This window comes from Scomber scombrus, chromosome 5, assembly GCF_963691925.1.
Source record: "Scomber scombrus chromosome 5, fScoSco1.1, whole genome shotgun sequence".
NCBI lineage: Eukaryota > Metazoa > Chordata > Actinopteri > Scombriformes > Scombridae > Scomber > Scomber scombrus.
This window is the reverse complement of record NC_084974.1, coordinates 26452861-26467548: the sequence shown is the minus strand read 5'-3', so window position 1 is coordinate 26467548 and position 14688 is coordinate 26452861. Positions and strand designations below refer to the sequence as shown.

Sequence of the window (14688 nt, the reverse complement as noted above, 5' to 3'; positions counted from 1 at the left end):
ATAAAGAATAGATATTTCATACTCAATTCTTTCAATTATCTGCAACAATAAATCCAAGACCACCACCGATGTATGCATTTGTGTGTGTGTGTGTGGGGGTGAGTGCTGATCCTCTAAAAGCAGTCAGGCCTCAATTAAGCTAACTCTTGTATTGTTGAGCTAACACTAACGATGTGATCCCTGCTCATTAGGCGAAAATCTCTACAAATCTCTCCCTCTCTGTCGTAGTAGTATAGTTACACAACAACAGAGCTGCATTACTCACATACAGACACACACAGACACACACACACACACACACACACACACACACACACACACACACATAATCTTTGCACATATAATATATGCAGAGGCACATTACGCATCATTACGCTAACTAACTGAGCAGAAATGTTTGGCTAACATCAGGTCAGTGGGCGAAAACACACTAGTAGTCTTTCTTGGTTGGCTGAAAGGCAGTGACTGCATTCATGCACACACATGCACACACGCGCACACACACACACACACACACAAAATGTATTCCTGAATCCAAAATATTAACTAAAGACTTGTCAAGCTTTTGACAAATAGACAATCAACAATCATAATCTGCTCTGTCAAATTGAAAGACTTTAAAAATACCCACTGCAACCAGACAAGAACTACATCTATAAAATATATATAAGACGCACAAAAAATTGTGTGTGTGTCCTTAGAACCCTGTTTACATAAGTATAGTTTTTAAATGCAGAAAATAGTTGCTTATTTTTTTCAGCTCTAACTCAAACTGAATGAACGTCATGCACAATTCCTGTTGCAAAAATGACAATAAAAATGGCGAGTGAGTGCAAAATAAAATTCCATGGAATATATTGTGCCATTATTTAATGACCCTTCTTTCATTTCAAAACACATTTTTGCTTTCTATTGCAGCCCTGTTATGTACACCCCTGACCTCTCTGTTTTTTGCCATATGTGCCAAATTGCTTCTTCCTCCTTCTTTCTCCTCACTCACTTCCCCTTGATCCACTTGCCCTCCTTTCATGCCACTACCGTAGCCTGGGGCTGATGGAGGCCAGAAAACTGATCAAACAGTGAAAACCACACACACACACAGACACAGACACACACACACACACACACACACACACACACACACACACACACACACACACACACACACACACACACACACACACACACACACACACACACACACACACACACACACACACACACACACATAACATTCTCACTGTTAACAAGACAAATACAATTCTAAAAAAGTAATTCAGCTCTACTGCTGTGAAGCAGATGTGTGTATGTGAGTATGCAAGCAAAAACCCATATATTTTATTCATATGCATTTCCATGTATAAAAGCACATTTATATAGCTCAAGGTACAATATGACATTACACCTCACTTGACCTCATAAATTCAGCTTTGCATCATGTTGACCTGACTAAAAACATGAATAATTTATTTCACATGCAAATGTACTTTGCTTTATTCTGTGCTGCATTTCCGAAGCATTAGTGCAGGTTGTCCTATCTAAAAACATACAAACTGCCTGAGCAGCCAATCCACACAAAGCCTCAAAGATAAAATACTTTGTATCGACAGAGGGCATAATGAGAGCGATCCACTGAAATCCAGCCCTCTCCATGGATCATCTCTTTTAGAGTCATCACCCCTGCTTCCCTCCTATTTCTTTCCTTCTTCATTCACAATTCTAATGTCACTCAAATTGGTAGAGCGTGCTGTGCAGCAGCCTGCATTACACATTTTAGGCTAGTTTTATTGGCATAAATTTAACTCCACACTTTGATGCTTTTAGTCTTAAATTAACAGCTAGATCTTGCTTTAACTAAATCTCTGAATACCAAACATTACTAAATCTGTAACACTGAGCCCCCCAAAGGTTGCTTTTATGTAAGACGCACTATACACTTTAAATATCCAGGCACACACCAGCAACCAGTAGGTGGCCTTGGCCAACTAAACAAGTTGCAATACGACTAGAGCAGCTGAATGTCAAACCACTACACAAAGACACTAAACAGAAACCAGTCTGCTTTATCCTGAACTTCATTTTCTCTAAATAAAACTCAAAGAATTCAGGCTCTTTGTGGATGCCTACAGAGAATGTTTTGTTGAACAGTTTTGAAGTTGAAATAAAAGGAGGAAATTGAAATGCACAAGCCAGACGTTTCATTGTTGAAAACAAAATGTTAATGCAGCTGTTTAAGTATGCCTAAGTGTACACACACACACACACACACACACACACACACACACACACACACACACACACACACACACACACACACACACACACACACACACACACACACACACACACACACACACACAGCCTCATCCCTGGAGACTACCTGCAAAAGCAGTTGCACCATGCCAAGCACATCAATGCATGACTGAAGTAAACTAGATTATATCCCACCTGAGCACAACATACAGACTAGCAGTAAGGTCAGCAGGTCAAGAGTTGGCTAAATAAGAGATACATGGATAGGTAGATGTAGAGATGGAATGAGTAGCAGAATAATAGATGGAAAAGACAAACACCTTTCAAGAGGGAGAGTAGAAAAAGGGAAATAAAACTATAACTAAGGGAAAAAAACAACTGAAGGGAAAGATGCCAAATCACATGAAATTATGAGTCATGGAAGGATACAGATGGTTGGCTTTGTGAAAATGTCACCTCATTTGTAATGGTTACATGAAAAAATAATAAATGACCAAGCGTATTGCTGTTTGAATGAAAAATAATATCTATTAAAAAGACAAAAAAAGAAAAAAGATGAAGAAGAGACACTTGCAGTTGTCCTTAGCAAATGCACTACAGGCCAATCTGAACCCCAAAGTAGGCCCACACTGCGGAACACAGGCGGAAATGGGCTATTCAGAGCACCAGGCAGGGACACTATGCTCCATATTTGATTTCATGATATTATGCCTCCTCATCTCCCCTCCCCTGAAATGAGTGATAGCACAGATTACTAATCTTTTCTTCTTACATAAAGAAGCTAAGACTGTAGCACAGTGCTGAGCAGCATAAACAACTGCAACTTTGTTTTTCCCAAAGTTGCAGTATTTTCAGACAGGAGAGGGCCACAATCTCAGGGGACCCAAAATTCACTAGGCAAACAATATGAATGCAGAGCTCTACAGCACACATGGCACTCTCACTCCTGCTCTCTTTCTGCACCCACTTTTTCTCTCTTTTTCTCCCACCTCTCTCACTCTCTCTCTTTCAACATACTGGGTCAGTCGAGCTCCTGCACTGCAGCACTGTTGAGTGATGTGTTAAAGGCTTTTTCATGATCTGAGGACTAAGCAGACTGCACCAATTGGAGAGGTTTTCTTTCTGTTTTTCAGGGGTTTTCTTACTTTGACTTCTTTATTGAGTAATATCCCTTATTTTTCTGTTAGAAATGTTTGTAACAGTATTTTGAATCCACATATACTTTACATTTGACAAATCTGTCAAATGACGGCAGGTAATCATTGTCAACACAGTCCGAGTCATCAGATTGGTGCAGTGTGCTTCCAGTAGTAAATGCAGTGAATGCACTGTATGAAAAATTACACTCTCTGTCCAAATCACTACTACTGTGGCTAGTGTAGTGTAGTGTGTGTGTGTGTGTGTGTGTGTTTGTGTACATATATATATATATATATATATATATATATATATATATATATATATATATATATATATATATACCACCAAGAAAGCCATAACCACATACAACTCACACAAACACATGCACAAAAAGTGGAACGTGCCATTTTGGATGCTGCACCTGCAGAATACCAGTATACTGCAACTTCAGCACCATGGTCAGAGACAGATTGGCTTTTTCAGCAAAGTGAAGATAATTCCCTGTTTCCCAAATGGAGAAAGCAAATCACTACACACACACAAACACACAAACACATACACACACACACACACACACACACACACACACACACACACACACACACACACACACACACACAGAGCAAAATGTAAATGGTCACAACCCTCTTTCTGCTCCTTCATAACATGCTCTCTCTGCTTTGGATTTTCACTTTGGTTAATTGGACAATTACAGCTTCTTTCAGTGAAACAAGAGCAAAAAACAATCCCTACTTTCTCTAAGTAGCACACTCTACTGACGACTCCATGTTCTCTCACCCTTCCCTAAGCCGCTTGTCTGTGCTCTCTCTCCCATCAATAGTGCTCTCAAACTGATCCCTTCCTAGCATGTTTTTTTCTTCCTTCCTTTCTTTCTTTTTTTTAAATTCCTCTCACTCTTCATTCTATGCTGCCTTTCCAAATAATTACAGCAAGACTCTCAAATACCATTCAGCAAACAAACACTGCTGGGGTAGAGGAAAACAAGAGAACAAAAACTAATCTATCCATCTTTGCCTCACTCTCATATTGCACAAGTAAACACATGCAGATACAGGCACACATAAGTGCACTGACAATAAACAGTAACTTCCTTCCACTATGCAATGCAAGGACATAAATATCCTAAGCAAAGATGCTGAAAGATAAGGGAGAAGGGAAGAGGAATGGACAGGATAATAGAAGGGAGGAGAGGAGAGTAGAGGAGAGGGAGAGAAATATATTCACCACACGGCAAATGAAACCATGTCCCAGGGGACTGCCTAAAACTTTCCAATCTACAAAGTCACATCCAGGTTACTGACTTCACTCAGCACAAACTCAGCACATATATTTACTGACAGCAAATGGTTGGAGTGAATTCTGAGCTGCAGAAGCTTTCCTAATAGATTTATACTGTCTAATATCTCTTACACAAAAATTAAGGTTTAAATGAGGATATTGATGTAGATTTATGTGTCATTATGCATGCGATAATAAGCATGCATTGCTGCATTAAACTTTTCCTTATGTTTTTATAAGACTTTTATATAAATGCCTGGAGGAAAGTGTACCCAAGCATTCCTAAAAATGTTACAAAAAGAGAGCAAAATCAACTTCAGAGAAAACCCTTGCAGATCATTTACAGAATAACAACCAGATGTGAGCATGTAATTTTAGTTTGCATTACTTGATGAGAATGTAACTGAAAGTAAAGAAGCCATCAACCACCATCAATCCAGCATAAAAATTATATTTATATTAAGAAAATACGTTAGAGCAACTTGCTAAAGCTATTGTTGAGCAGATGCATAACACTGCGAAATAAAGTATGTAGGTTTCATTTTAAAAAGTGCAAGTATGAAATACTAAAAATAGTTTGACAGGGTAAATGCAACAGAGGCAAGGTAGGCATTTTGAGTGACTGAGAGATTTAAAATGGAGACAAAGAATACTTTCATAAGTTCAAAGACAGGCAACATCTACAAATATATACTTGTGTTTGAAGTTTGTTAATTTGGTTAAAACCAGGACTTAACCCTTACATACTGTTCAGGGTCTAATATGACCCATTTTTTTTACATTTGAGAGAAGAAGAAAAAACACTAAAAACGTTTTTTTTTTTTTGCCAGATATTTGACGACTTATCTTCATGTAACCCAGAAGTAACAAAAAATGGAAATATTTTACAAATTTGTAAAAATGTTTTAGTGCAGCTGATCCACAAAAAGTACACACATTATTTATAGAGACTTGAGGGGGATGTTGAGAAAAGCCTGCATATGAACAGTATGTAAGGGTTAAGAAGCTGAACTGACCCTAGACCTATCAAGCTGTAAGGGAAGCTGTAACACCAGCCAATACCCAGTGTAAAACTGGAGGATCTCATATGTCAAATTCTGCATCGGCGCAGAGAAAGAGAAAGTCATAAGAAAACAATAGAGAGAATGAGAGATAGAAAAAAAAACAAGAAAAACTTTTTTTTGTGATGGAGAGAGCAAGATAAGGACATAAAGATAGACACATGCTGCATTTACCGTGCTGAAGTCTTGCTAGTGCACAAACCACAAGATAGATGTTGAAGGAAAGGTTAACTCCGCTGCGAAATTCAAATATCACTGACACAATAGAGAAATATTTAAATAAGCAGAGCATTTTTATATTTTACACACACAACAAAAAAACATTTAGCCAGCCTTCAATCCAATTGGTTGCCTTTATCTAATATTCCACCAAAGTATGAAATCACTTGGAGATATTAGTGCAGGATAACACGAGGATTTATTGGGATAAAACCACTCAGCATGGTATAATGGGACACGGCCCAGCACTCATTTGTGAAATATAATGGTGGGTGGGAGTTTGGGTGATGGGGTGAAGGATAAAAAGGTTGCAAAGATACGGGACTAAAGGAACATCATCAATGATCCCAAAACTTTATTTATTTATTTATTCATTCATTTGGGGGTGGCTGTCATGGTGAGGGTTGGGGTTAACAGAGTAATGCATTATGTTTCTAATCAAACTGAGTGCACACTGAAAATGCTGACCATATAGTCTAACCTCTTGGTCAGGGAAAGGGAGGCTTTGTGTGTGTGTGTGTGTGTGTGTGTGTGTGTGTGTGTGTGTGTGTGTGTGTGTGTGTGTGTGTGTGTGTGTGTGTGTGTGTGTTTGTGTGTTTCTGTGTTTGTGTGTTTGTGTGTGTGTGTTGGAGGGGCAGGTAGGTGTTAGCAGAACATGAGGATACAGCATTGTGAAACTGTGAGAGTGAGTAGAAAACAAATAGCATTGATGTAATGCTACCATGCTTGCAAAGGCTTAATATGAAGGTGACCTACAGTCATTTGGGCATCATCAATAGTCAAAAGAATTAAATAATGAATACAACACAAGGTAAAATGTTTCATAGTATGCAAGCTTATAAACTGGATCATTGATGATTAATGCTGGAAGTGACTGTTATAGACTAGCTGAGAACCTTTCCTGTTGAATAGGGAAGTATGTGATTTGCTACATGACTTTCACTTACTGTAAGTTGACATATAAGAGAAACGTTAACACCCATTTCAATTGGGGATCACCACTCTTAGTAGACTTATTTAAACGAAGCAAATCGCATATCATGCCCATTATAAAACAAAACAGAAATGCAATCTCCTTTCCATGAAAATTCACAAATTTATAGACCTCAAGATTCCATCATATTTATCCCCAAATCAAAAAATATCACCTTAGAAAAGAGATAAAGAAATAGTGCTAGGAGAATGTGTTCTGTAACACCATATTTAGTTCACAACCACTTCAAAGTTGTGTGTGTGTGTTTGTGTGTATGCGTGTGCGTGTACTATTTGGTCCCAAAAATGAATCGGGCAAGTATATGCAGATATCAATTATAAAAATAAATAATAATAAATCACAGCAAAATGTTAAGCAATTGATGGTTGCTGTGGAAGCAACTAGCTGAGCACTCATTTTCCAGAAGCAAACTCAATGCAAAAAAAATACAATGATCAACAATATGGTTCCTAAAGATTGTTTAAACACGTAAAAATGTGTTAAAATATTGATCACCTCTTTCATTACCTTTTTATTTATTTTTTTAAATTTTGTTGATACAGCTTGAGTGGCTTGCTTTTATTTTGCAAATTCCAAGATGATAAAATTGACAAAAGCATGAAAATGTGACACTGCGCTAAAAAAAAAAAAAAAGAGAGAAAAAAAATTAGCCACTGACAGGTTTCTCAATTGTTTTATATATAGATTATAGCATGAAAAATAACTCATATCAAATATGAGATTTGATGACGTGTTAGGATAAACATTTTGTGCATTACATAATAACTGCATCCAATAGGCCTACTGTATACCAAGAAACCAATGAATCTGAACGCCTTTGTATCGCCCTCCAGTGGACTGAACCCACACTGCTACTTTGGAGGGAGTTAGAAGAATTAGATGCGCAAATTCAAAGTGCCTCATTCAATTACATTTCACTTGCTCTCTTGGTTATTGTTTATTAGCTTACCTCAGCAATACTGGTTTCGATAATGATAATCACAGCGTGCCTCTCTCTGATTTGGTATATCCTTTCATTTAATCTACTTCAAAACCAACAGCAGTCACTCGACTTTTTCTGGCATTGCAAGTTCTGTGTCTTGGACCATCAGACTGCGTCCGACTAGAACCAGTAAAGTAGTGGTTAATAAAAAATGTGCACTGGTAAACTATGATATCCAGCTATTGAAGATAGGATAAATTATCAATAGACAGAAACAAATATTCTGTTTGACTTTCTTCCCTTAAACTGTAACTTAAATCCACTCTGTGTTAATCTGCAAATAATAAGGAGCTGGAGTGAGTTTTAGATGTTATTGCTCTCCACTACATTCCTGTCTAGCACTCTGTTGGTTCAGTTATTCTTTTTCCTCCAGCAGCATAACCTTATGATGGTTGGCCACAGCTTCAACATGCCAGTTTAACAGACACCAAATACACAGCGCGTCAACAGCGCTCCACACACAGGTTCCCGTGGCATCAACCCTTTCATCATTTGATTGAAGAGTTTGTTTTTATTAAGAAGGCTATACCAGACGCATAATCACTATACATTGATTTAACATTACCTTTACAATTAAATTCTTCACTGAAATTACAGAATAAATATATGCACATTTTTCTTCAAATCTTTGTGAGAGAGAAAACATTAAAAGTGCCTCCTACAAAGCCGTTAGTGGGTGACAATGGGGAATCCAGAAGCAATGGATGGGGAGGGGAGGGGGGTCTTAACAAAGTGCGTTGAAATATCCAGAAAACCTTGAGTGTTGTCTTATAATAATATCCACAAATGTTTTACCATCCGTGCGACGGCGCGTCCTTTTTACGAGAAGCACCCTGATATAGACAGAAGTCCTCATTAATAGTAATAACCATATTAATAAGATATAAAAATTAAATAGAACACTGAACTGTAAATGCGTTGCAGTATCTCTGTTCATAATGTGATGTGATAGTTCTGAGTAAATCCCCTCGCCTCCTGCACTGAAGCGAGTGCATGCCGCAAACTGCAGTTCATTTTAATATATGTTTTTTTTCTCTCTCTTTCCTTTCAATCATTTCCTACCAACTATGCGCACGGCCTCCGGGTGTTTGTACATCCTAGTCAGGGGTAAAAGAGAAAGAAAACCCCCAAGTCAGGGAGACGTCCAGCTCCCGTGCGTCTCATCATGGTAACTCCATAAAAAGGGGTTTTAGCGACAGATGAATTTTAGGATGTTTTGTATGTTTTATTCCCCGGTGCCCTTCTCGTTCTTCTTTTGCTCCCTCTGGGGCATATAGAGATATTTATATATTATAAAAATAACGGCTGTTGACATTGCTGGCTACTCTGAAAAAAAGGCACTTCATTGAAATATCTGAGAATGGCCTCTCCTCCAAAGTGATTTGGGGGGGAAACATTGTTGTAACTGTAATATAATATTTTATCTTATATCATGCTGCTTTTTCAAGTTTATTTTTTTCAATATTGGTTTTGGGTGATTGTATTTTGAGGGTGGCAAAGTGAATGTGTTGATTTTGTGTTTTGTTTTTCTCCATGGGCTAGAGATGTTAAAACCGGTAAGATTTTTGCAATACTTCGAGGTAATCCGGCTTGGTTTGAAGTTTGGACCTTGACTCAGGGTAATCGCTTTGGGACGGGTCGGGGTAACAGCCTTTCCCCGCCGTGTAAAGCAATGTCTCCTTCAGCTGTGCATCCTGCTGCAAATCTGGGTACTGCATGCCTGGTGGATGCGCATGCGCCACATGCATGTCCTTTAGTTTGGGTACTGTCCCATACAGACAGTCTACAAAGCCCACAGTTGGTGTGGGCATCTGACTGTCAATCACTGTGGGGCAGAGCCCGCCATTCTCGTGAAATCCCGCCATATCAGCTGTGGAGTGGTTGACTGTGACAATGGTGTTGAGTTGAGAGTTGGAGACGGCCAGGGCCCACTCTCTCTCTTTCTCTAACAAGGTTCTGTAGTTACTGTTGTTACTGCTGCCACTGTCTTTCATTTCTGAAAACTGCCCTCTCTCTTCCTCTGCTATCTCCCCCTCCCTTGGCTTATAGATGGGGTTATTACACATCTGAGTCACAGGGTGGGGGATATAGTCATAAACATGACCGTGGGCATGTGTGTGACCGGTGTGAGTGTGTGTGTGCATACTGGGTGTTGATTTCTCTGGTGTGCCTGTGTTACCAGTACTACTCTGCCTTGGTGGGTCCTCATACATCCTGCAGTGCATCTGGATCCCTGTCAGATCCCCCTCAGAGCGCTTCCGGAAGGGCAGCTTCTTTCTGCGGCGGAGAACATAGGCAAAAAGCCCAGCAGCCACAAACACAGCAGAAATGAAGAAAATGAGTAGGCTGAGGATGAGGACAGACAGTGGGACAGCCCCTCTCCCCCTTGCCTCCCCCATGTCCGGGGTCCCTGTGGTGATGTCATCCCCACCAGGCAGGGCCGGCGAGGGCCCTGAGGAATATTTAAGTTCAGGACAGATGACTTCAACGTCCAGTGAACGCAGGTCCTTCCCAAAAGCAAACTCTGGTGTCTTGCAGATGACATCCCCAACCACAATGACAGAGGAGAGCTTTTCCAGCCACTGTTTGAGAGGGATAATATCACAGGAGCAGTCCCAGGGATTCTGATGGAGATCAATCTGGACGATGGAGGTCAGATGCTCCAGGGCTCCATGCACAGGCAGAGAAAGGAAGTAGTTGTTGCGAAGGTTGAGGCGTGCAAGGTTGGTGCCAGCAAAGGCACCAGTGGGGAGGGAGCGCAACAGGTTGTCATTGAGGAAAACCAGCTGGAGATTTGGCATTAGGGAGAAAGAGTTAGGTTGTATCTCACGTATGACATTATACTCAAAGTAAAGATAACTCAACATTTGAAGCCCCCTAAACATCCCAGGTGTAAGTATCTCAATGTCATTCCCATTGAGATATAAACTTTTTAAGTTTGGCAGGTTAATGAAGGCGCCTTCCTGGACATAGGATATCCGATTGTTCCCTAAATGCAGTAAATCCAAGCTTGAGAAGTTCCAGAAATCAGAACGGTAGATTTTCTGTATGAGGTTTCCACTGAGATACAATTTCTTGGCATTGAGAGGTCGTGGCAGGAGCTCGGAGATGTTGTGAAAGCCTTTCTCTTTGCAGTTCACTGTTAGCCCCAGGTCATTGATGTGAAGGTTGCAAATACATCCAGCTGGACAAACTATTGGGATAGGAGGTCTTGTTTGGTAGCCAGCAACGGGAGCCTGGTTGATGCCTGGATAAATGCTACGAGGGGTTGGGGGGTTCTTTGTGGGCCGAGGTCGCTTAGTAGGCTTGACAACTCTTTCCTTGTATTCCACAGAAGATGCTGTGTTGTGAAAGGAGGAAAGCATGGAGGAAGGTTTAGTGGGCCATGTGTTTTCATTGCTGAATGGGATGCGGGGAATTCCCAGCTTGGCCTCAATCTCTGCATCGGAAAGCAACGGACAGAGCTCACTGCGCTTGATGTCCCGTAAGTCTTTCCCATGTAAGTGGAATGGGTACTCACATGTGATCTCACCCACCAGAGCTGTATAAGGGATTCTCTCCAGCCATGTTTTTAACTGAACAATCTCACACACACAGTTCCATGGGTTCTCTTCCAGCTGGATTTCCATTAAACTCCGCCCAACATACTCCAGCATGCCCTTATACGGCAATGTCTTTAGTCGGTTTCCTCTTAGGTCTAGATGTGTGAGTGACACAGACCGGAAAAGATAATTTGGGAGCACAGGGATCAGATTGTCATTTAGTATGAGTACTCTCAATTTGTGAAGGTGCCTGAATGCACCACTTTCAATCCTTTTGATAACATTGTAGTCCGCCTGAAGATACTCTAAACTCTCCAACCCAAGAAAAGTGTCATTCCGGAAAACTTCTAGTTTGTTCTCATGTAGGAACAGCCGTTTGAGTATTCCTAAGCCATTGAATGCACCAGCGTGGATATCTTGCAAGGCGTTGTTACCCAGATTAATAGATATGGCATTGTTGAGATGGAGGAAGCTGTTAAAGTAAAGCTTCCTCATGGAGTTTCTCTGCAGGTTGAGCTTGAAGGGCCGGCTCCATATTTGGGAGATCTGGCTGACATTTGTAAATCCTTTACTGTCACAGTGGACGTGGAAGATGCCCTCTTTGACCTCGCAGTAGCAGGGCTCGAAGCAGGGCTCGTCGATCTCCTCGGAGTCCTCTAGTAGTGGGATTGGGGTGGTCCATCCTAAGGCTATGGTGCTCAGCAAGGTAACCCACAGCATCCTCGCTGACACCAAGGGATGAAGTTCTGGCTCTAGGGACAGAGCCACTTCACAGCACTGCAACAAAGAACAGAGGGAGAAAGAGAGAAAATAAAAGGGAGGGTAAGGGAGGGACAGGTAAATGTGCATGCACACACACACACACACACACACACACACACATACACACACACACAGAAACACCCTCAAAAAGTGAGGTTTAAGGTGAGAGAGAGAGAGAGAGAGAGAGAGAGAGAGAGAGAGAGAGAGAGAGAGAGAGAGAGAGAGAGAGAGAGAGAGAGAGAGAGAGAGAGAGAGAGAGAGAGAGAGAGAGATAGATAGAGGATGGTTATATTAGTTTCAGTAGAAAGCTTTGAAATGAATACCAATGAATAATAGAAGGACATTGGAGACTACTTCAAATGTTGCATTTTGCTGGGTATTTCAAACTAAATACAGGCCTAGCACTCTTGGACGGGCAATATTAGATCCAGCAACGCAAACAAATCTCTATAGTCAGACAGTTAACACCACTATATAGAAAGACTAGCCATTAATTATACAGCAGATATGCTGGTAAGGTCGCAATAAATCACTTCAGAGATGCTTATCGCCATGAATAAACAAAAGCAACAGCAGGTGGGTGAGGTTAGTGGTGAGGAGACACCGTCCCCCTGCTGTATTTATTACATAATAGGAACCTCGATCCTTTTTTCGGTATATTAGAGTCCAGAAAAGAGCGGTGGGAATTAAAGTATGTAGGTCTGAAGGTCTAACGCAGGAAAAAGACGGAACGGAATAGGTGTCAGCATGGTGACCACTATAGGGACGAGATGAAGACTGTTAAATTGGCTTGTTGAGCACTCACCTCGTTAAAATGAACACAATACATTATTGTTTGTATATCTATAGATTTTATATTCCACATATATATATTCCAGAAACGGGTGGCACTTAATTTGCGAAAAGTAAACATTGTCACAAAAAAGGAAGGAAAGAAAGAAATAAAGAAAAAAAAGAAAGAATCACAAAAATGAAACCAATCCAATCCCGATTGGTCCAATGATTCCTGTATACAGAAAACAGTGGCGCATATTTGCCATTTGCTGATTGTTTTTTTTTATTACAATTTCTTTCTTTTTCTTTTTCTTTTTTTTAAAGGCCCCACATACAACACATAAACTGGCGATTTAGGGATAGTACTTCTAACTGTGTACAACTTTTGCTTGCTTTCCCAATTCGTGTAGCCATTTGAGGGTTTGAAGAGAGAAGGCACGAGTAAAAAGCGCAGTAGGCGAAGCTGCTGCTACGAGAGGTTTTGAGAGGTTGTTTGTGCTTGCTGGATTCGAAAATTTAAAGAGGGGGCAAATTAAAATGAAACATATATTAAAATCAATAAAATTCTGATAATACTAATGCAAAATGAATCTAAAATGCAGTTTTGATTAATAAAAAAGACTGGCTAATGAAGATTCCGGTCAGTATATCCATGGTGCTGAGTGCTTAAAAGTCACACATATACAAATATATACACACATAGCCTCTGAATATATTTTTCTGTAGGCTGTGACTTTTCACACACACACACACACACACACGCGCACGCACAGTGCTGTCCGTTCAAACGAGGCTGTTCAAAATCCAGAGGATATGTGGCGGGACTGTGCCTGAACACCGCTGCTGTCCATGGTGCTGAAACCAAAAGCCCGAAGACAGAAGAGGAGGAAACGAGAAAAAACGGAAAAAATATTGTAATCCCAATCAGACGTGACAGCAAAATACACCAAGTAAAAAAATATAAAAGATCTTCGATCTCCTCGTTGCAAAAATCACTATCTTGATTTTCCTCTCCATGCATAATCCTCCAGGATTTCTTGACACCGCGTCCATAACACAGATCAAAAAGCGCAGATACGATGTCAAAAAAGTAACAACGACATTTACAGCATATACAAATATTGCGTGTCATATTATATTCCCTCGGGATGTATCAAATCGGATGGTATACGTACTTAGTTTAGTGGAATTCCAACTTCACATATCCTCCTGCGGTGTGTCCTGTTGTTGCCCGGTGCGTCCCGCTCACCGTCCGATGTCGGGCTGAGGGAGAGGAGAGACGCGGGTGAGCGAGCCGTTAGAGAAGAACGGGAGAAAACAGAGTGGGAGAGGTGGAAAGAGAGAGCAGGGCATTGAGGAGGGAGAGAAAAAGAGATGCGCATGTGAATGAGCCACGATTCAAAACCAAGCTGGGGAGATTCTCCACAGCCGTCTACTTACATGAATTAAAAGTGCTGATCATCGTTAGTGTCAATTTCAATACGTCCTGTTAAAAGATTTCAATCTTGAATTCATATGGAAGTAAGTTGAATAACGATGATGGCTAACAAGTTCCAGTCTTTCAAAACGGTCGAGAATCCTGCTCTCGTTTACTGAAATTTCCCCCAAAATAACCTTGCTGTCAATACAGCAGAGAGAGCAACAGCGCTTATTGAAATACAT

At 40.5% G+C, this 14688-nt stretch overlaps 1 protein-coding gene across 1 annotated transcript; it reads right to left on the bottom strand.

Annotated features, from left to right (window-relative positions):
• Positions 1–9495: 9495 nt before the first annotated feature.
• slitrk3a (SLIT and NTRK-like family, member 3a) lies at positions 9496–12240 on the bottom strand. Its single transcript, XM_062419201.1, has one exon. The coding sequence runs from the start codon at positions 12208–12210 to the stop codon at positions 9496–9498; it is 2715 nt and encodes a 904-aa protein (XP_062275185.1). The 5' UTR covers positions 12211–12240.
• Between the last annotated feature and the right edge of the window lie 2448 nt (positions 12241–14688).

Excerpts from the sequence above, each read along its gene's own strand:
- slitrk3a (XM_062419201.1), bottom strand. The coding sequence starts at position 12,210 with ATGCTGTGGGTTACCTTGCTGAGCACCATAGCCTTAGGATGGACCACC.